This window comes from Dryas octopetala, chromosome 3 (genome assembly GCF_963921425.1).
Source record: "Dryas octopetala chromosome 3, drDryOcto1.1, whole genome shotgun sequence".
Taxonomy (NCBI): domain Eukaryota; kingdom Viridiplantae; phylum Streptophyta; class Magnoliopsida; order Rosales; family Rosaceae; genus Dryas; species Dryas octopetala.
This window is the reverse complement of record NC_141368.1, coordinates 23,026,713-23,049,186: the sequence shown is the minus strand read 5'-3', so window position 1 is coordinate 23,049,186 and position 22,474 is coordinate 23,026,713. Positions and strand designations below refer to the sequence as shown.

Sequence of the window (22,474 nt, the reverse complement as noted above, 5' to 3'; positions counted from 1 at the left end):
AACTTTTACTTCATACATTTTTCAAGTGTTCAATTTTTTTTCTTCTTATTATATATGATAATATAAAATTTTAAAAATAAACATAAAAGCACTTTTTCGCAACCAAACATCATTTAAAGCATTTGTGTATAATGTAAAGTACTTTAATGTTGACAACCAAATGATAAAATGCTTCTGTGTAAAAGTGTTACTAATAGGAAGTTCTACTATCAAAAGCGCTACGACACAAAAGTGCTTCCTGATAGGCCTGTAAAAATGGCCCAGGTCTGATGGGCTAGCCCAAACCCGACCCTTTTTTTAGGGCTATGGGCTGGCTCGGCTCATTGTGTTAAGGGTAGGGCTTGAGTCTTACATTTATGGCCCTAGGACGGCCTGACCCGGCCCGATCATTTATTAAAAATAATATATATTTTTTTAAAAAAAATAATATGGGCAAATTACACAAAAGTACCTCAACTAACCACCCTATATCACTTGAGTACCCCAATTAAAAAAAGTTGCTCGTAGGTACCTCAATTACTGATTTTGCACATCCAGGTACCTCCGTCAACTTTTCCGTCAGGGAATCCGTTAATGGTCCACGTGGCACACTGACATAATGCCACGTGGACAAAAAAAATAATAAAAAATAAAAAATAAAATAATTATTTAAAAAAACTAAAAACAAAATAATTAAATTAAAAAAACAAAAAAATACAGCTCCTCTCTCTGCCTCCCCCTCCGTCTCCCACCCCTCCCTCCGAGACCCTCCCAACCCCAGCCACCCACCCCTCCGACCCCAGCCACCTTGCCGCCAGCCCCACCCACCACGCCGGTGACCCACCCCGACCCCTCTCATCTCTCTCTCTCTCTCTCTCTCTCTCTCTCTCTCTCTCTCTCTCTCTCTCTCTCTCTCTCTCTCTCCCCGAAACCCCAGCCCAACCCCAGCCCCGAGCCCTCCTCCTTCCTTCTCCCCCGCGTTGGGTTCGCGCCATACAACGACTGAATTCCCAAAACGTCGTCGCTCTGGAGCTCCACCTTTTTCGTCATGGACGCGATCGTCGGGTACATAATTGACTCCTCCACCGAAGAGTGCCCCAGCCCCAGCAGATGCCCAATTTCGTGCACTGCCACTGACTCCAAGTCAATCGCCGACGCCACAGATGACGTGTCGACGTCGCCGGTGATCACCCAGTTCTCGTCGCTGTCCAGGTGAAACAACCCACTGAGTTGGGTGGTCGAAGCGGGGGAGGAGGAAGGAGGAGGGCTCGGGGCTGGGGTTGGGCTGGGGTTTCGGGGAGAGAGAGAGAGAGGAGAGGGGTCGGGGTGGGTCGCCGGCGTGGTGGGTGGGGCCGGCGGCAAGGTGGCTGGGGTTGGGCGGGTCTCGGAGGGAGGGGTGGGAGGCGGAGGGAGGGGATGGGCTGCATTTTTTCTTTATTTTTTTGTTTTTTTAATTTAATTATTTTGTTTTTAGTTTTTTTAAATAATTATTTCATTTTTTAAAGTTTATTTTATTTTTATTATTGTTTTGTCCACGTGGCATTATGTCAGTGTGCCACGTGGACCATTAACGGATTCCCTGACGGAAAAGTTGACGGAGGTACCTGGATGTGCAAAATCAGTAATTGAGGTACCTACGAGCAACTTTTTTTAATTGGGGTACTCAAGTGATATAGGGTGGTTAGTTGAGGTACTTTTGTGTAATTTGCCCAAATAATATTATGCATGTGTTGTAGCATTGAATTTAAAATGCTTAGAAATAAATATGAAAAATGTTATTAATTCATTTAGCTCATATGCACTAGCCACAAAGAAGATTGCATTTAATTTTTTTTTTCCCATCATCACTATTACAGGCACATCAATATTAATTGATTGTTACATTTAATTGATATATTTAAAAACTTTAAATTTAGTTTGATTGTTAATATTACCAACATCACAATTCTTTTTTTTTTTTTTTAACACTAATAAGGTAATAACTCATTATAACATAATTATTAGTCTTAAAATTTTGGTCAGTATATTTATATATTATAATTTAATTTATTTTTTTCAACAATAAATATCTTTGGTTTAAGTGGCAAAAGAGTGGACAAAAAAACTAGTAGAACCAAGGTTCAAATCCCATTTTAACCAAAATTATTTTTTAGTTGAATAAAAAGGAGCAAAATATGGTCAAACGGGTAGCAAATTTAGTAAGACCAAATGGGCCAAGCCCAATGGCCCGCCTATAAGCCCGAAGGTTATAGGGCTTTGGATAGGGCCTGGGCTTAGCTTAAATAATATAGGGCCGGCCCGACCCGGCCCAGCCCGTCTAACTTCTAGGGCCAAAAAATCATAGGGCTGGCCGGTAGAGCTTGAGCCTTCTTATCTTAGGGCCGGGCTAGCTCACATTATAGGCCTACTTTCTAAGAAGCAGTGCCAAACATGCCTTTACTTTCTTATATTTTTTTAATTAAGTCCTTAACAGTCATTTGGCAAGAGGATATAACCAAGGGTTTAAATTTCGATTTTGAGGGGTTTCGAAATTTTAGCACACATTCGACAAAATTTTGGAATATTTTGGCAAAATTTCGAACACCCTAACAGGCAAATTTTTTTGAATTTGAGAGAAATTTGAACGAAATTTCGCTCACTTACCCAACAACCCAACTAACCAACTTTCCTCACCTACACAGTCGCAACTCGCACGCCTCTCTCAATCTCAAACTCAATCTGCAGCGCCGCTCTCTCTCCTCTCTCCTCCGTCTTCTCTTTGGCTTGCTAGACGCTTGGACTGGACTAGACTGGACTCATCTCTCTCTCTCTCTCTCTCTTCTGACCGGCGTTCTCTGTGTCAATCTATTCTCTAACTTCTCTGTCTTCTCACCAACTCTGGCCACCTCGAAGCATCCGACCACCTCAAAGCCATTCCGACCTCTTTCTCTCTTAACCCCAGAAATCGGTTTGTAATTGTAAGTAGGAGTTTGTAACTTTATAAGCCATTATCTCTATTTACAATTTTACAGTTAGAATTTTTTAGCATCAAGATAAATTATCATCACCTATATTCTAAGATTGTATGATTTTGGAATTAAAATTTTAGGGTTAATTGTATAATTTTTTTGTAACTTTGAGTATTTCTGAAATTAAATTTTTAGGGTTAATTGAATAATTTTGGAATTAATTGTATAATTTTGGGTTGATGTTGAGATTTTGCATATTTGATTGTATAATTTGTATAATTTTGGAATTAATTATATGATTTTGAGTGATTTTGATTTGTATAATTTGTATGATTTTGGGTTAATTTTGAATCTTAATTTAATCGTATAATTTTGGAATTGATTGTATAATTTAGGGTTGATTTTGATTTGTATGATTTGTGTAATTTGTATGATATATAAATATTGATATGGAAGATGAAATTTGTGATATGATATGGAATTGGAATTGGTATGATTTGTTAATAATTAATATGGAATTTGTATGATTTGTTAATAGTATCTAATATGTATCATGTATGGAATTGCCGAATTGGTAATTTAGAATTAGTGAAATTAATATGGAGTTGGTAATAAATTAATAATTAATATGAAATTTGTAATATGGAAATGGAATTGGTGATATGATATGAAATTACAAATTAGTAATATGGAATTGCCAATTGGTAATATCAATAGTAATAAGTTAATAACTAATATGAAATTAATTTATTGGTGATATACTGATATGATATTAATATAGAATTTAACTCTCTTGTTAATTGTTATTGTTATTGTGTTACTGTGTATGTCTTTTTATTATTATGAATTTAGGATTCAATGGCCAGTGGAGGGAGATCACGTGATCCAGCTTGGGATCATGTCGATCCACTACTGAGTAGCAAACAAGGTTCAGTATGCAAATATTGTGGATTTGTAATGAAGGGTGTTAGAGTGACACGACTGAAATACCACCTTAGTGGTTTGGATCCTAGAAACAATGTGCAACGATGCAATAGTGTCCCACCAGAAGTGAAACAATTCATCATTGCAGGGATGCAACACAAACAACACCAAAAGAGCAAAAAAATACAACGGATGGAAGAGCTCAGGGAAGAGCTTCGAGGACAAGGTTAGATTGAGCTGAGTGATGATGATGAGGATGATGATGATGAGGATCATAATGATAATATGGGGCCTCAAGAGCAAAGAGAATTTCGAGCTGCACTTCGAGCCTCTAGAGCAGCAGAATGGCAGAGGGAACACTTACATAAAGTCCCAAATAGGGGACAAGGTTTTGGGTCTAATAGTGGTGCACAGATGCAAAGAGGATCAAGCATGAGGGAATCACGACCAACACCTCCAGTAGCTCAAGCACGCCAAAAGAGTGTTAAAAATCTCTTTTTTGGAGGAGGGTCAATCAAAGATGGGATGCAACGCTTGATCAGCAAGGTCTTCATTTATGAAAATGTTCCTCCTTCAAAAGCAGCATCTCATCATTTCAAAAATTTGGTGATAGGATGTTAACAGGCAGGAGTAGGAGTGGAACCTCCAACACCCTATCAGATACGCACCGGATTTTTGGACCAGGAGTTTCAAGAAATGCAAGAGTATGTTAACAAATTGAAGACCGATTGGGCAACTTATGGTTGCACAATCATGTGCGATGGTTGGACAGGTCCAACCAAACTGTCTATCATAAACTTCATGGCCTACTCAAAAGGGAAGTCGGTATTCCTTAAGTTCGTTGATTCTTCAGATTGCATAAAGGATCATAAATATATTTATGGGCTACTGAAGGATGTAATCACGGAGGTTGGAGAGGAGAATGTTGTTCAAGTTGTGACCGAAAATGGTTCCGCATTTGTCAAAGCTGGTAAGAAGTTAATGAACAAATACAATGTGTACTGGACGTCGTGTGCATCACATTGCATTGATCTAATGTTTGAAGAGATGGGGAAGAAAGAGCAGGTTGCTAATGTGATTAAAAAAGCCAGAATGATCACGAATTATATTTACAACCATAACTGGTTGTTGGCAAAGATGCGAGAGATCACAAAGGGAGATATTGTTCATCTTGGTGCCACCCGATTTGCTACAAACTATATTGCATTGGATAGTTTGTATGGTAAGATGATAGGGCTGAAGCAATTGTTCACCAGTGATGATTGGGGTCGTAGCAATTTCCGACGTTCATATGCCAGCATCATAGTTGAAAATATAGTTCTTGATCAATCTTTTTGGCAACAGGTGCATCAGGTTTGCGGTCTGTTTGAACCTCTCTACATAGTTTTACGTATTGTCGACACAGAAGTGTATCCTACAATGGGATCAATTTATGAGTTGATGCGTGTCGTGAAGGAAGAGCTAGAAAAAATACAGGGTGCACGGTGGGTGATAAAAATCATCAACGATCGATGGTTTAAAACGTTACAACACGATTTGCATGCAGCAGGTAACCAATAATTTATTTGTTATTTTGGTTCCGCATTTTTTTTAATTGATTTAGCTTTCAATTAATGTACTAAATTACTAATTATGTATTCTATATTTACTTGATGCATGATTGCAGCCTATTATTTGAATCCTCGCTATCAATATAGATCTGGCATTGGAGATGATGGTGAACTTATTCGGATTGTGCACAACGTATTCTCCAAATTGGATCCATATTCACCAAAAGTTGGCCAATTTGAAAATAAGGTAAAAATAATTTGTCATAAGGCCCATAAGAATCTTTACGAGAAATATTAATACTTTATAGAATTTGATTTGTCTTAAATTATATATTTGATTGATATTGTATAATTTGTATTGTATTTGTATCTAATTAACATATTTTAAAGATGCGCGGAAAATTCTCGGAGAGCGAGTTGCAAAGGCCGCTAGATCACGAATGTCTCCTAGTGAATATACATCGTACTTGTATAAGTTAAATTAACTTAATTATTTATTTTTATAGTTACACTTACACAAATAAATTTTTCATTTTAGGTAAATGGTGGGTCATGTATGAGAGTGATGCGTCTACTGTGAGAAAGTTAGCCATCAAAGTTTTATCACAAATGGCATCATCAACAGCTTGTGAAAGAAACTGGAGTAATTTCGCACTCATATACACCAAACAACGAAACAGGCTCTCATATAGTAGGTTAGAAAAGATGGTGTATTGCTACTATAACATGAGGCTTGCACTTCGAGACAAGAAAGCAGAGGAGGATCGCGTCGATGAATATAATCTGCTGGATATATATAATGCTGCTATAGGGGATGATGATGTGGAGGGAAACCAGCTTTATCAGTGGATTAAGCCCCTCCATTTAGATGATGATGCAGGCAATCTAGATCCTGATATTGCAACTCAAGCACGCTAGGAAGGTATCAATGTGGACAAAGTTCTAAATGAGGAGGTGAACCCTACTAAAATTTTTGATGAACTTATGCAACCAAGGTCGACACATCGTAATGAGCCAGTTCCCACTAATCCTTCTTGATCAGGCAACTCCGACACAAGATCGGGCACTCCTACCAATAGTGGAGGTAGAGGTAGTGGTAGTGGTAGAGGTAGTGGTGGTGGTGGTGGTGGTGGTGGTGGAAATGAAGATTGCACTGGACATTCTCAAGAGTATATGAGTCCATTTTTTGTTGAAGCAAACTACATACATGCAACACAAGATGAGGATCATGAGAGTAGGCGTGTCGGATCATGAATTGGTGCCATAGGAAAAGGCTATAGTCACAGACAAAGAGGTCATGAGAGTTTGGCACAAGAAGAAGATGATTCATTATCCATCACTTTTGGCTCTATGGGGGTAGGAAGTGACAATTACAATTATGGGCAAAACCCTCCAATATTCTACCCACCACATCTGTCTTACTCGGTTGAGTCTGATAGTAACTCATTGGCACAACAAGAGACAAACTCTTCAAATGAGTATGCTTATGGGCAAATTCAATCACAACAGGTTCTTGATCAATATGGTTGGCATGTTGGCAATTACATGCAAAATTATACTAGAGAAGTATTTTAGAGTGATTATTCTTCGTATTACACCTACTATGGATATGATGATACTGAAGACAGCGAAAATTTTGAACCTCCTAGAAACTCTATGTGGTATTGACTACTTTTGTAATTCATATGGCAATATTGTAATAAAAATAAAATTGAGGTGTTATAGAAGTAATTATTAATTAGTGAAGCATTTTTTTTTACAGTATTTGCCTCCAGTGCGCATTATATTCATCACATATTACATGAAACCTATCATATAATTTGGTTTCTTCAATGTTTTTTATCAATGTAGTAGATAATATGTTAAATAAATATATGGTAAAGTTTCAATCAAAATTTTTATATTTTGATAGCAATTTTCGTCGTTTCCGTCGAATTTTTGTTGAAATTTAAAAATCTTTGAAATTTCCATCAAAATTTCCTTAAACCCGAAATTTTATTCTTTTGATATAACTTGTCATTAATATATTAATTAAAAAGTGGGTGGAAAAATAGGAAAAAAAGTGAGAATATAAGGGTCCGTCTGGTAATGTTTTACAGAACAATTTTTAAAAAACTGTATTGTAAAATGAAAATGACAAATTAAATTTTTCATTCTCAAAATATGAAAAAGCGTCTGGTAGCGTAATTGAAAAACAATTATATAAAACAAAAATAATGAAAACAGCTTTGATATTAACCAATTATTACAACCAAATAATTATATTCACAAAATATATTAATTATAAATTATTATTAACCAATTTCATAAAATATATAATTAAAAAAGAGAAAAGTTTCATAAAACCCAACCCACTTCGGTCGGTGCGACTACCTTGGAGGTAGAAAAGTTGTGGGTGACCGTATTATTAATGGAGACAAGACTGCAAGCATCTATGATCTAGTTAAACAAATGTATTTTCTCTATGTAAGGGTTGTTAAGGTTCGTGAGCTTCCTCCCATGGATGTTACAGGAAGTCTTGATTCGTTTATTGAAGCGAGAATTGGAAACTATAAAAGGATTATAAAGTATATATTTTGAGAAATACGTAGAGAGAAAAATAAAAAGGAATATAGGAGAGATGAAGGGAGATGGGTGAGGTGGGCAGCAGCGGGGGGTAGGGCTGCCGCCGGAGGTGGGTCTGGCTAGGTGGGGAGGAAGTGTAGATCATATGTTTTTTCATTTTTTTCATTTTTCATTTCAGTTGTAAATTTTTTTTATTTGTATTTGTGTTCTCTATGTTTTCTAAATTCATTGAAAACATCATTTAGTCGTTTTCTGAATTTACACTATAAACTAAAAATTCTATTTTGTGTTTTTTAAAAACTATTTTCTCAATACGGCAACCAAACACATTTTTGTCATTTTTTAAATTTGTAAAATGAAAAACTGTTTTGTAAAACGTTACCAAACGCACCGTAAACGCTTGTTAAAGAATGCTTATAAACCCTAAATTAACCAAACCCTAAACCCTAACTTCGTCGAACCTCGAAGGCTACAGACTCAAATGGCTGAAACTATGGAAAAGCCACCACCAAAGGAGATTGAAAACGAAGACGAAGAGGACCAGACATTCGAAAATCTCGGATTGGACGGTCGTCTTATTCGTGCCCTAAACAAGAAGAAAATTCAGAAGCCCACGCCCATTCAGCGAGTCGCTATTCCTCTCATCCTTGTCAGTTTTTTTTTTTTCTAAATTAAGTTCATTTTATTTCCTGTTTGGCTTCCCAGAAAATGCAGGAGTTGAAAATCAATCTTTAATGTTGAAAATTGCTTTAATTGATTGATTTCCAGCAAGGTAAGGATGTGGTCGCTAGGGCAAAGACTGGTTCTGGAAAAACATTTGCCTACCTCCTGCCGTTGCTTCAGAAGCTGTTTTCTGCTTCAGAATCCCAGATGAAGCTTGCTCCGAGTGCGATCATTCTCGTCCCTACTCGGGAACTCTCTGAGCAGGTTTATACATTTCGTAAAAATTCCCGGTTCGAATTCTATTTCCATTTTTGTATTGCTTGATATGCTTGGTTACTGATTATGAATGTTTATGGCACATATGCAGGTTTATGAAGAGGTTTCGTCGTTGATTGAATTGTGTACAGTTCCATTGAAAGTTGTACAGCTGACAAGCAGCATGCCTGCTTCTGATTGGGTTTGTTCAACTCATTTTTCCAATTCTATGAAATATACATGTACACAGACGCACACATGCACATGGAGATTTTGTTATGTATTTTTATGCCAAGTGATTCTAAAACCATTTTGCTAACTTTATCTTATTCACTATTTTGCTTCCAGCGGACAGCTTTGGCGAGCATACCTGAGATTCTGGTTTCGACTCCAGCTTCCATAAAGAAATGCTTGGCTGATGGTGTTCTTCAATCAACATCGATTGATGATTCATTAGAAATTCTTGTTCTTGATGAGGTGAGGACCCAGTTACACACACACCCACACACACAAACATATTTGTCAGTTTTAGTTGAGTTTGATGGCAGATTTATTCATTACCTGCAGCCCTGCTATTTTTTTTTTTCACCTTGAAGGACTATATGCACCTCAATTAATTTTGTAGCTGATACTCTATGCCAGATTGATGTTGTTGAGAAATATAGTAAATTTGTTTGTATAAAGTTGTAATTGTAAATTGAAACGTACATTATATTGTTGTATCACAGGGTGTTAGAAATCATAGTTGCTTTGAATTTATAATTTCACCACTAATATAATATATGGTTGTTAGGAAATATACTCTATTATGATATTCACTTTTTCCCATTGTCAGGTTTTGAAGAATGATTACATAGTATTATCCCGTTGACAAATCATTAAAATACTTGAATGATTATTTAGTATTATTCGGTTGGAAGATCATTGAACTATATTTGTTTCAGTCAGATCATCTGTTGTATTATGTGGTTCTGTAAATCGTACATGCTTTGAGTTTATAATTTCACCTCTAATTTATGGTTGTTTGGCAATTTACTCTATTATGATATTCATTTCTTTCCCGTAGTCAAGTTGAAGAATGATTACTTAGTATCATCCCGTTGAGAGATAATTTAACTATATTCTGTTTCAGGCAGATCTTCTGTTGTCATATGGATATGAGGCAGATATAAAGGCATTTACACCTCACATTCCTAAATGTTGTCAATGTCTTCTTATGTCTGCCACCGCAAGGTTTGGTATTTACATAATATATGCACTATTTTTGTTGCTAATTAGGAGTTATGATGTCAAGGGTGATGTATTTTGTGCCATAATATATCTCTTGATGGCTCAAGGGTGGCTGTTTTCATGGTTTCACTTTAGGGTTTTACTTTATTATCTCTTATTGATACCTAGCATCTTATGATACTTGGCAGTGATGATGTTGAGAAACTGCAGAAGCTGATTCTACATAATTCCTACATTTTGACTTTGCCAGAAGTGGGAGATATCAAGGACGATTTTATCCCAAAAAATGTTCAGCAGTTTTGGGTAAGATTTGTTATGCCCTTAATAGGAAATGGCATAACCCCAAAATGGGTTGTTTCGACATCTTTGCCAAAACTGTTGTACGATTTAGAACACATTTAACATGACTTTGAAGGGAACCTTTCTGTTAGCTACAATTAATCAGTTGTTTTTTTTCTTATGAAAAAAAGCAGTTGCCCTTTTTTTTTTTAATAGCATAATTTACTGCCTCATCTCGGAAGCATGTAATGCCATGGCCCTTTAGCTTTTTCTGATATAAAATATTCTGTGTTCCTAAAAACCTATATTTTTTAAGGCAAGTCTGACTTCATTTTAATACTTAGTTTTTCTTTAATTTTATTTATCCCCCCCTCCATTTATGATTTATATCTCTTTTGGTACCAATGATCTCTTTGGATTTCCATGTGTTCTTTAATGTTTCATGTATCTGGTTTTATTTGTGCCCATCGACTTCTGGTTGAACTGAGATCGTCATATGGCAATCGACTTATGTTTTTCTTTTTTATTTTTCAGTTATCATGCAGTGCCCATGACAAGTTACTCTACATCCTCTCCCTCTTAAAGTTCGGGTTGGTTCAGAAAAAAGTTCTGATATTTACTAATACAATTGACATGGGATTCAGATTGAAACTATATTTGGAAAAGGTATATAGATTTCTTCATCCATGCAGGAAAACTTTTTTTTTTTTTTTTTTTTTTCAGAAATTGATATCTCCCTTGTTTTAGTATTTCATTGCATAGCATCAACTGAAAACAGAGTGAGTAGAGAGAGATAGTGTGTGTGTGTGTGTGTGAGTAGAGAGGGAGAGAGTAAGGGATAGTGTATGTTTTTCTGTGTCTTCCCTCTTTTTTTTGCCTAACTGGTGAGGGAAGGAGGAGAGAATTGATTTATGCCTCATAGTCATATTTTATTTGTGTATTTATTTCTTTATTGTTATCTATTTTTGCAGTTTGGAATCAAATCTGTTGTTTTAAATGCCGAGTTGCCACAAAATTCTCACCTGCATATTCTTGAGGTTTGTTTGTATTTTAATATTTTGATATTGCTGTCTTGTCATGGCTTATATTTACTTATGTTACTGGTTAGAGTTTGTTGCCAGTCTACCATTTTGATAATGATATTTCACAATATTCTCAGTCCTCACCACCTTGATTTGTCAACAGGAATTCAATGCTGGGCTTTTTGATTATTTGATTGCAGCTGATAACAGCAAAACGAAAGAGAATGAAGACATTGGGGAGAGTAGTGTTGAACAAAAAAAGTCTAGAAAGCATGCTAAGCACAAAACCAATTCTGAATTTGGTGTGGTGCGGGGAATTGACTTCAAAAATGTTCACACGGTATGTCATTACTTTTCTTGATGGTATGGTTTTGCTGGCTATCATTCTTTAAATTCAATTTTGACTGGGGTAGCTTCTTTGATTTCATATATTCATCCTAGATGATTTATTTGATTTGAAAAAAGCAATTTACCCGATGCTATCCTCAGGTTGAATTAAATTCACTTTGTAATTTCCGGGTTTTACTTACAAAAAAAATATTTCATTTTGTTAAAAAAAATTTCAAGTACAAAATGAGACGTTAGTGAAAAAAAAATCCTAATTTAACAGAAAAGTGGATGGTGGGTTCCACATTGTCATACAAAGATTAAATTGGGTGGCAAATTGTAATTTTTTTTTGGGTGGTAAACTTGCACGGCCCCTATATTCTGGGTGGTATTAGTGCAAAAAAGCCTTAATTGATTGACAATCCATCTTTATGTATTTTCAAACCTTGATGATTTGGAAGGCTAAAGTGCATTGCAAGGTACAAGTTCTTGCTTGGACTATTGGTCATGGAAGGATTAATACTTGTGATCAGATTCAAAAATCAAGGCTAATGTTTATGTTTCACCCTATCAATGTATGATGTGCAAAAAGGAGGCTGAAAGTTTTGACCATCGTTTTCTTCACTGTTATGTTGTCATGCGCTTATGGCACAAGCTGTTTAGGGAAGCACATGTTTCATCGTTCATTGAGAAAAGTGTACTCTTGTCGGATAGAAAACGGTTTCTGTTTTATGGATTTGTATTTTATTGGCGAAAGTTTGGGTTATTGGGATGGAGAAGAATAGAAGGATCTTTGAGATATACCTATTTTTTTGTTGACTGAGATATACTGTTTTTCTTTTATCATGTTGATTGGGTTGCTGCTTTTTCATGAGCTGATGGTTGTACCTTGATTTGCTGGTATTTTATTTAGTTGTTTTTGGTGGCCTGCTTTTCCACCTTTAATGTAAATTTGATTGCTTTCGTATTATTAAAGTATTGCTCTGATTCTTGTTGTGTTTTTGTCTCGTCGGAAATTTCTGGAGGAAGCTACAGATCTGGCCAAGAGCAGTAGGGAGACTGGGCAGTGGGGTAGTTTGGTGTTTTCCTAGTGGGGTACGATTTTGGAAGACAAATAGGACTTGCACAAGACTTTCCTAATGTGGGAAGGAGTTCTAAAGGGTTTTCCTTGTGTACAAGGGAATAGAATTAGCTAATAGGTAGATTACCTAATTCTATTAGGATTAGGAATCCATATTGTAAGTGGTAAGTCTATGCTCTATAAATAGGCTGCTGCAAGTCTCATAAATATAAGTATAGCTAGAGACTTCTAGGGAAGAAACTCAAAGGGAGACTCGGGTTAGAGACTCAAGGGTGAGTGACTTCAAGGGAAGGGTTTTTTCAAGAGGGAAAAAACACAAGAGAGCTATTTGTGCAAGAGAGAAGAGAGCGGCTGCGAGTTGGGTAGTCTAGGGTTTCAATAAGTTCTTGTACTCTTATTCTATACATAGTGCAGCTGTGATTCTCTAAGGATCACACGGGGACGTAGGCAAAGTTCGCCGAACCTCGATAACAAATCTTGGTGTTCTTTGTGTTTACTTTTGCTGCCATATTGTGTGTTGTTTGCTATATCTGTTTTAACTCTAGAATACATCAAGGACAAGATCACAGGGGGTTTAATTCACTACAATTGGTATCAGAGCCAGGTTGGCTAGAAGGTTTCTGCGATGTCTAGAGGAGGTCGAAGCATGGACTTAGGGGATTTAAGGCCTGCTTTGAAGCCATATGATGGCAAGGATGATTTTACAGATTGGCAACGGATGATGAAGAATGTGCTGGTGCAGCAAGATCTGGATGATGCACTTCTTGGTGAGAAGCCGACAACCACGTCAGAAGGAACATGGAACAAGGTTCTCAAGAAGGCCAAGAGTTCAATAGAGATCCACCTCACAAGATCCGTGAGGTCTCACATCACAGAGGCGATGACAGCAAAAGAAGCATGGGACAAGTTAGAGAGTGTTTATATGGGCAAGACGGTGTCCAATAAACTCTTCTTAAAGGATGAACTCTTCGGACTTCGACTAGAAGAAGGTGGAGATGTAGCGGATCATGTATGCAAATTTCAGAATTGCATAGCTAATCTCGACAAGGTCGAAGAAGTTTACAAGGATGATGATAAGGCTATCATCTTGCTGAGATCTCTGCCATCTTCTTTCAAGCACTTCCGAACAACTTTGATGTTTGGAAAGGAGACTCTAAAGCTTGATGATGTGGTGCAAGCGCTTCAGTCATATGCAAAGTTAGATGATTTGACCGAAGGCACTCAGTCATCACAAGGCCTTTATGCTAAGGGCAAGGAGAAGAGTCGAGGGAAGGAAAGGAGGGGCAGATCTAGCAAAAAAGGGAAGTCCAATGATTCCGATGAAGAAGGTGGTTGCTTCGAGTGTGGTTCATTAGACCACTGGAAAAGGGATTGCCAGATATGGCTGGAGAAGAAGAAGAAGAAAAGGGCTGAAAACTCAAGTAACGTCGTGGTCGACGATGGGGAGCTTTTGGTGGTATCTTCTGGTAATTCTACTCCACAAGCTTGGTATTTGGACTCCGGATGTAGTTTTCATATGTGTGCAAACAAGGAGTGGTTTCATACATATGAGGAATCTAGTGAGGGCAAAGTTTTGTTGGGAGATAACTCTGTGTGCAAGGTTCATGGCGTTGGCACAGTCAAGGTGAAGATGCAAGATGAAATTGTTAGGTTGCTTGGGAATGTGCGATATATTCCTACATTGAAGAGAAATCTTATCTCTCTTGGAACTCTAGGGAAGAATGGGTATGCATTCAAGTCTAGAGCAGGGAAGCTCCAAGTCTCAAAAGGATCAAGTGTGATCCTGAAGGGAGTTGTGCAATCTAATAATCTTTACAAGCTTTCCGGGGTTACAGTGATAGGTGGAGCAGCTGCGTCTACCAAAGAGAGCTTGGATGTTGAGCTCATGGAGCATTGTAACAAGGGAGAGCAAGGGCATCATCTCACAAAGGAAGAGTCTCGTCAAATAAGTGCTGCGGCTAAAGAAGAAGAAGCAACAAACCATGATTGTTGCTTGGTTAGTTATTCATCAAAGATTGACTTCAAGGATGCAGCAAGGGAAGTCAATAAAGATGAGGAAGGTTTGATTGTTGTTAAGGAAGATGCAACCATGAAGGCAACCAAGGTGGTTATGAAGGTAAATCCAGTTCAAGAGAAGGCCAACTCTGAGCTGGTGGAGCATAACACAAGGGTTGAAGAGTTTGGGCAGCAACAACAATCAACAAAGGTTCAAGAACAGGTGGAGAAAAAGGGCACAAGGCAGTCCAAGCCCAAAAGTACCATCAAGCTAACTCACAAGTTTTGGTGGGAAAAGGACAGCGGTTACTATGGTGTTAGTAAGGGAAATACGGCTACATTCAAGGGGGCTTGTGAGAGCAAGGAATGGGAACGTCGGAGGTGTGCTAGGTTGTCTCTACAAAGGAACTTCAGTTGGAAGTTAGTTCCTAAATCCAAGGAGAACGTTGGCTATGAATGGGTTTATGGAACAAAAGGCGAAGAGAATCTTGAGGCTGCAATTAAGATTCGAAGGTACAAGCTCGGGGTGAGCTTGCTCAATCTTCAAAGTTAGTTGATTGAGGTGGAGCACCTTCTCACTTAAGGTGCATTGAGGCAATAGGTTTTTTGCCAATGTGAAGGGGTTCTTGGAGGTTTGTTCGAGGTTACTTCAAGACTAGAGAATATCTCGAAGGTACAACATTCATGGCTTTGGTTCCGACTCGCCAAGGTGGAGATTGTTGTGTTTTTGTCTCGTCGGAAATTTCTGGAGGAAGCTACAGATCTGGCCAAGAGCAGTAGGGAGACTGGGCAGTGGGGTAGTTTGGTGTTTTCCTAGTGGGGTACGATTTTGGAAGACAAATAGGACTTGCACAAGACTTTCCTAATGTGGGAAGGAGTTCTAAAGGGTTTTCCTTGTGTACAAGGGAATAGAATTAGCTAATAGGTAGATTACCTAATTCTATTAGGATTAGGAATCCATATTGTAAGTGGTAAGTCTATGCTCTATAAATAGGCTGCTGCAAGTCTCATAAATATAAGTATAGCTAGAGACTTCTAGAGAAGAAACTCAAAGGGAGACTCGGGTTAGAGACTCAAGGGTGAGTGACTTCAAGGGAAGGGTTTTTTCAAGAGGGAAAAAACACAAGAGAGCTATTTGTGCAAGAGAGAAGAGAGCGGCTGCGAGTTGGGTAGTCTAGGGTTTCAATAAGTTCTTGTACTCTTATTCTATACATAGTGCAGCTGTGATTCTCTAAGGATCACACGGGGACGTAGGCAAAGTTCGCCGAACCTCGATAACAAATCTTGGTGTTCTTTGTGTTTACTTTTGCTGCCATATTGTGTGTTGTTTGCTATATCTGTTTTAACTCTAGAATACATCAAGGACAAGATCACAGGGGGTTTAATTCACTACAATTCTTGTCTCTCAAATAATACCTTGTGAAATACCATGCTCAGCTAGTATCCCATTAACATTATCTTCACTTTTATCCCTTTTGCAGGTTATAAATTTTGATATGCCTCAAAGTGCTGAAGGATATGTTCATCGTATTGGACGTACTGGAAGAGGATATAGTACTGGTGCTTCTATCTCTCTTGTGAGTTTGCTACAAGATTAAAAGATTTTTTAAAAAGTCTTTTGTAGGGAATAGCATCCCAGTAGAATTATGATTGGCATTACTCAATGATAATTACATTGCTCGCATACCCCCTCTCCCCTCTTGTTCGTTCCCCCTCTTTTAGCCTAATTTCAAATAGGAATCTATAATATGAGTTTATCATCCACCCTGCTATGACCGAATGCATCCTCTGTGACGTATTCAAGGTCCATGGCATGCCGTAACATGTAACTGCAACCAGGCTGTTCCACTGAACCCAAAAGGCTTTTTCAGTTACTTTTTTCGGTTGTGCATGTGTCTGATGCAACAATATATGCACTACAAGTGTTTGTGCATATGTGGTTTTCTAAATTTGATTATTTGCTTTTGGGTTTGTGTGCATCCTTATATGTTTTATCTTGCTTAAGACTTGTGTGTCGTTTATGCCTCTATAGAAGAAAGAAGGGTTGATAATGATGATTGTGATGATGATCTTATCTTGTGAGTTGTGACACATTTTCATATTCTTATATTTGCTTTTTTCTAAAAGGTTTCTTCAGATGAGATGGAAATATTTGAAGAAATCAAATCCTTTCTGGGGGATGATCAAAAAGATGATTCAAACTTAATTGCTCCATTTCCTTTACTGAACCAGAATGCAGTGGAGTCTTTACGATATAGAGCTGAGGTGATTCTTCTGATTATTTTATCTTTCATGGTTGCCTTCGTATTTTCATTTTGAAGGTGCCATGAGTCACCTCAAGATCACTGATGCTAGTGACTTCTACAGGATGTTGCAAAGACTTGCGAGCTCAGGATTTGAGAAATGAAATTATCAATTCTGAAAAGTGAGTATCTACTATTTTTGCTTTCTTTATCTATATGAGGTCTTCTGCACCAAACCTCTTGCAAAATTAGGTTTAAGACATGCTGAAAATAATTGATTTTGCTACATTCTCCTATGAGATAATTACAGAAACGGTCCACTTACTATTCGCTAAGTCGTTTTGGTCCACAAATTTTTTTAAGTGTCATATTGGTCCACGAATTGTCTGAAGTGTTCCATTTTGGTCCAAATCGGGCAAAATCGTCTGATTTTGCCCCTCAGTTTTGTACCAATGACTTGACTTTGAGGGACAAAATTGTCCATTTTGGACCAAAATAGAACACATCAGACAATTCATGGACCAATATAGAACTTAAAAATTTATGGACCAAAACGAGACTTAGCGAATAATAAGTGGACCATTTATGTAATTTCCTCCTCCTATTTAGTGCCTATTTTCTATCTTGTTTAGATCACAGAGGCACAATAGTGAGATCTACTTTGATTGAGTGACAACTACTTGTGTTCTCTTCATTTTTTGGTTTTCCAACATTTGCTTATTCTACTCTACCCTCTTTACCACAACTTTCCGTTTTTGTTTTATAATGATCTGCATCTATTTGTTTAGGTTGAAGGCTCATTTTGAAGTTAATCCAAGAGACTTAGGGGGTGTACTCAATTCAAACTTATAATGACTTTTTGACTTTTTTAAGTGACAGACTTTCATAGACTTTCAGAATTATAACGAACTTTCATAGACTTTCAAGGAGTTTTATGAAAAAACTTTCATAGACATTGATAGATTTTCAACGACTTCTAATAATTTCAATGACTTCTAATAATTTCCAATTTTTTGGGCAAAGAACTCTATTGGTGGTTGTGAGCCAATTGAGAAAATAAGAAAATGAGAAATCAGAGAATATCAATTGCGTTGTGCCCATAAAAATATTTATTTAAAACTAAAATTTTAAAAAATTAAAAATAATTATTTAAACCCAACCTTCCCCATCTCTTTCCCCTTCCCCTTCCCCTTCCCCTTCCCCATCCCTTTCTCTCTGTGCGACGCCACTTTCGCCGACCCTTGCCGCACTGCCTCTGAGCATCTAAAGCGAGAGCTATATAGTCGATCTGTCTCAGTTCTGCGGCAAGCTCACACACTCGCCGGTGACGGTATTGGCGAAGACGACAGTGGTGACAGCGAGTGGCTGCAAGAGAGGGAAAGAAAGAGAGTGGTGGTGACAGCGAGTGGTGGGAGAGAGGGAAAGCAAGGCTGAAAGGGAGGAGATAGAAGAAAAAGGAGAAAAGAGTGCAGTTGACGGTGGTGATCAGAGGGGAGGGCCGAGTGGTGGTGAGGTGCATTTGGGTTGGGGGGGGGGGGGTATTGGATGGTTAAACAATAAAATAATGTTTTTATTAAAGAAAAATAATTTGGGAGAAAAAATTGAATTTTTCTAATTTCATACAAGGGTTAAATAGGGAGTTTGGAGAAAAACTGTGCAAATTTTCCAAAATTATAGCACATCCATGTCCGTTTGGTATTTATACTTCAATGCCAAAAGTCTTTCAAAGTCAAGGGGGGGGGGGGGGAATGGGAGAGAAATAAAGAGGTTTGGTATTAATACCTCAATGCCAAAAGTGTTTGAAAGTCTATTAACTTGAGAAATCTACGAAAGTCATTGACATTTTGAGTACCATATGACTTTCATAGACTTTTAAAAAGACTATGAAAGTCTTGATTATGTACCCCCTGACGTTCTGGATTGAGTACACCCCTTACGTACCAAATTTATTTGGTTGGATGTATTGAGTCTTATGTTGTACTGTATCACTTCAAGTTACAAGATTGGAACATTATTGATCTATTATTCTTGAGCAGATCTGTTGAAACATGACAAAGTTCTGAGCAAGAAGCCCCCTGCTTCTCACCTGCGTGATGTGCCTGATTATCTATTGGATGCAGAAACTAAAGAAGCCAGAAAGACTATTATGCTTGCTAGAGCTGCAATGGGAAATACCAACCCTGCTCGCCGTAATGGATATAAGAGAAAATTGAAAAAAGCTAGGGACCCTCTCAAGACTTTCACCGCCGAGGTACTTAACTTCTTGTTTGTACTTAATTTCTTCGTGATTTTAAGTTTGTGTCAATTTCACCTGAGAAATGTGCAATGAAGCCTCATCCCTACCACTTGGTGCTCCAAGTGCCAATGGTCAGAGACTGGAATTAGTTGCTAATGGATCTGTAATAATCTGATACCAGGGACCTAAGAAAGCTCGTGGAAACTAGACGAAGGTAGAAGGAAAAGATGGCAATGACAACCATAGACAAAAAGGAAAAAGACTTAATTTTTCTATGTATTACATCCATATGTACTGTATCAACAGGGGTTAGAAACCAACTCCCACAGTTTTGTATGAATTTATAGGGATAATATATGTTTCTTTAAAACAGCTCCTTTATTCAGCTACCCATCTCATGTGAACTTATTGTAAATGTAATTGTTATTTAAGGCAAAATTATTTGGAACAAAACAATGACAAAGAGGCAAATGTTCTTAACATGATCCGTATATGTGGACAGGACCATATAGCACTGTAACATGAATATAAGATACTTATGTCGTTAGACTGTGATCGCGAACATCTAACTTAATTAATGGTTTAGATTCAGAGTCATACAATATTATTACCTTATGAATTATAAATTTTTATTTAGATCCACAATTCTCTAACCCATTAGTAACATAAACATTTACCTCGGTATGTTACTCATTTCACATTGCTTTCATGCACCTCCAAGTCTATAAATTCCACCACAAGTTTCATGTTCTAAATTTCTCAAATATAACATTCACCTTAACAATTTTCACAAATCGATTACCATTAAGCCTGCAATAAGATAAATGCCTTAATTATATCATAGATCTTTTTAATGTAATGCCATCAATTTCATTTTTCAAATATTCTCAAAAATTTACACAACTTAAGTCTAACTAACTCTAATTACATATATATATGGCTTAATTATCGATTTACTACAAAAAATTGTAACTCATTTCCACTTTGCCAACTGAAAATTTTTTTGTCCCAGATTACCACCTGTAACTTACATCCGTGTCTCATTTTACTTTGTTCCGTCAACAATTCCGTTAAAAATGATGACCTGACCGTTAATGCTGACGTGGCGCGCTGGATGTGCTCCACGTGTCACATCTTTTCTTGTATTTTCTGATTTTTTTAATTTTCCTATTTTTATAAACTTTGAAAATTAATTAAAAATAGATCCGAACTTAAAAAAATACACGAAAAATTCATATTGACTTGTCTTGACTAGTACTAATTTACTATGAGGTTAAATTACCAATTTGCCCTCTAAAAATTTTCAAAAAAATTAGAAAGTCCAAATTTATTTCTAAAAAATTAAAATAAAATTCCCTCTATTAAATAAATTCTAGAATTTTTGTAAACTCTTGGACAAATTCTCAAAAATATTTTGGAAATTACCAAAAGCCTGTTTTAGAGAATTATTTTGAGACTTTACAGAAATTCTAGAATTTATTTTATAGGAAAATTTATTTTCCTCTAAGACCGAGAGGTCTTTTGGGTAGCAAGTGTTCATGAGAAAAATATTGTTAGTTTTTAGAAGACTAATGGTGCAGACCTCATATGTTTTGGAGTTCGGGAGATTATCCTATGAATTTCTAAAGAGTCTAGAGCATTTTAATTTTCTAGAAATAAATTTGGACTTTCTAATTTTCTGAAAATTTTTAGAGAGAAAATTGGCATTTTGACCCCATAGTAAATTAGTACTAGTCAAGACAAGTCAATAGGAATTTTCCGTGTATTTTTTTTAAGTTCGGAGCTATTTTTAATTAATTTTCAAAGTTTATAAAAATAGGAAAATCAAAAAAATCAAAAAATATAAGAAAAGATGTGACACGTGGAGCACATCCAGCGCGCCACATCAGCATTAACGGCCAGGTCATCATTTTTAACGGAATTGTTGACGGAACAAAGTAAAATGAGACACTGATATAAGTTGCAGGTGGTAATCTGGGACAAAAAAACTTTCAGGTGGCAAAGTGGGAATGAGTTACAATTTTGGGTGGTAAATTGATAATTAAGCCTATATATATATATATGTATTTTTACCAACTCCATACACAAACATGTTTTTGTATATCTCCAAATTAAAATATTTTTGAAACTCAAATAACTATGACAATCATCAAAACTTTTGTACTTAGATTCATTGCCTAACATGGAACTATAAATTAAGTATTTAAACTAGGGAAACTTAGAGTCCAGTCAATTTTATAAGTCTTTCTTAGACTAAAACCGGTAGTGATTTAGGTTTTTTAATTAAGTCATTTTATTTTTCTTCTTTGACGGCTTTATGTTCGGTTTTAACTCCAAGATTTTGGGCTTCGACCAAAATCTCGGAGTTAAAACCTAACATGCAGTCTCTACAAAACTCACTCTACACCTTAGGGGAAATACATTTCAAATCGGGGAAGAACTTTGTTATGAATTAAAAGGATTTTCTTATAAATTAGGCTCAAATACATTTACATTCACCAACTATAGGGTTCATTTCAAGTTGGTCAACGAATTATAAAACATTTCAAATTTTTCTATTAACTATAGGGTTCATTTCAAAATTGGTCTACGAACTAACAAAAAACATACATAATTTTATTTATTATATAAAAGTTATATATTTTGAATAAAAAAGGTATATGGTGTTTTTTGCACATTCTGGGTTTAAACCCATGACCACTTGAGGAGAGTGAAAGTGTGAATTCCCACTACACCACTTAGCCACTTATGATATTCAAGTACATGCAATATATTTATAGGCATACTAATACTTGAAATATAATAATTTATAAATTATAATAGGTATTCTACACCATAACCTTATAGCTTAAACCATAAAGTCTGAAACCGTATACCTTATAAATTAACCCTATACTCTAATAATTTTACTATACGAACTATAAATGATAGTTTTGGACTTTTAGTAATATTTTTACAATATAAAAACTATAAATTATATAAAATATAAACTAGTAATATTTTTATACTTTTTGCAATGATAATATTTAAATAGAGACCTAAAATAATATCTTAAAAAAAAAGAATGATATATAAAATATATTTAATTTTATAAATTATTATATTTTAAGTATCAGTATGTCTATAAATATATTGCATGTACTTGAATTTCAAAAGTGGTTAAGTGGTGTAATGAGA

The 22,474-nt window shown here is 36.4% G+C and overlaps 1 protein-coding gene and 1 pseudogene across 2 annotated transcripts; both read left to right on the top strand.

Moving 5' to 3' along the window:
• Window positions 1–4,136: 4,136 nt before the first annotated feature.
• On the top strand, window positions 4,137–6,976 carry LOC147291859 (uncharacterized). The gene is made up of 7 exons (XM_086236046.1): window positions 4,137–4,397; window positions 4,476–5,400; window positions 5,518–5,648; window positions 5,792–5,843; window positions 5,940–6,281; window positions 6,444–6,635; window positions 6,762–6,976. Exons 1-7 carry the CDS (start codon window positions 4,137–4,139, stop codon window positions 6,974–6,976), a joined length of 2,118 nt encoding a protein of 705 aa, XP_086092172.1.
• A 1,450-nt stretch (window positions 6,977–8,426) lies between these two features.
• LOC147291858 (DEAD-box ATP-dependent RNA helicase 16-like) lies at window positions 8,427–19,788 on the top strand (annotated as a pseudogene). The gene is made up of 15 exons (XR_015121227.1): window positions 8,427–8,615; window positions 8,735–8,893; window positions 8,997–9,086; window positions 9,233–9,361; window positions 10,017–10,117; window positions 10,303–10,417; window positions 10,928–11,059; window positions 11,365–11,430; window positions 11,579–11,755; window positions 16,300–16,395; window positions 16,946–17,109; window positions 17,187–17,243; window positions 17,850–17,890; window positions 19,098–19,312; window positions 19,479–19,788. The product of XR_015121227.1 is annotated as a DEAD-box ATP-dependent RNA helicase 16-like (transcript).
• Window positions 19,789–22,474: the final 2,686 nt, after the last annotated feature.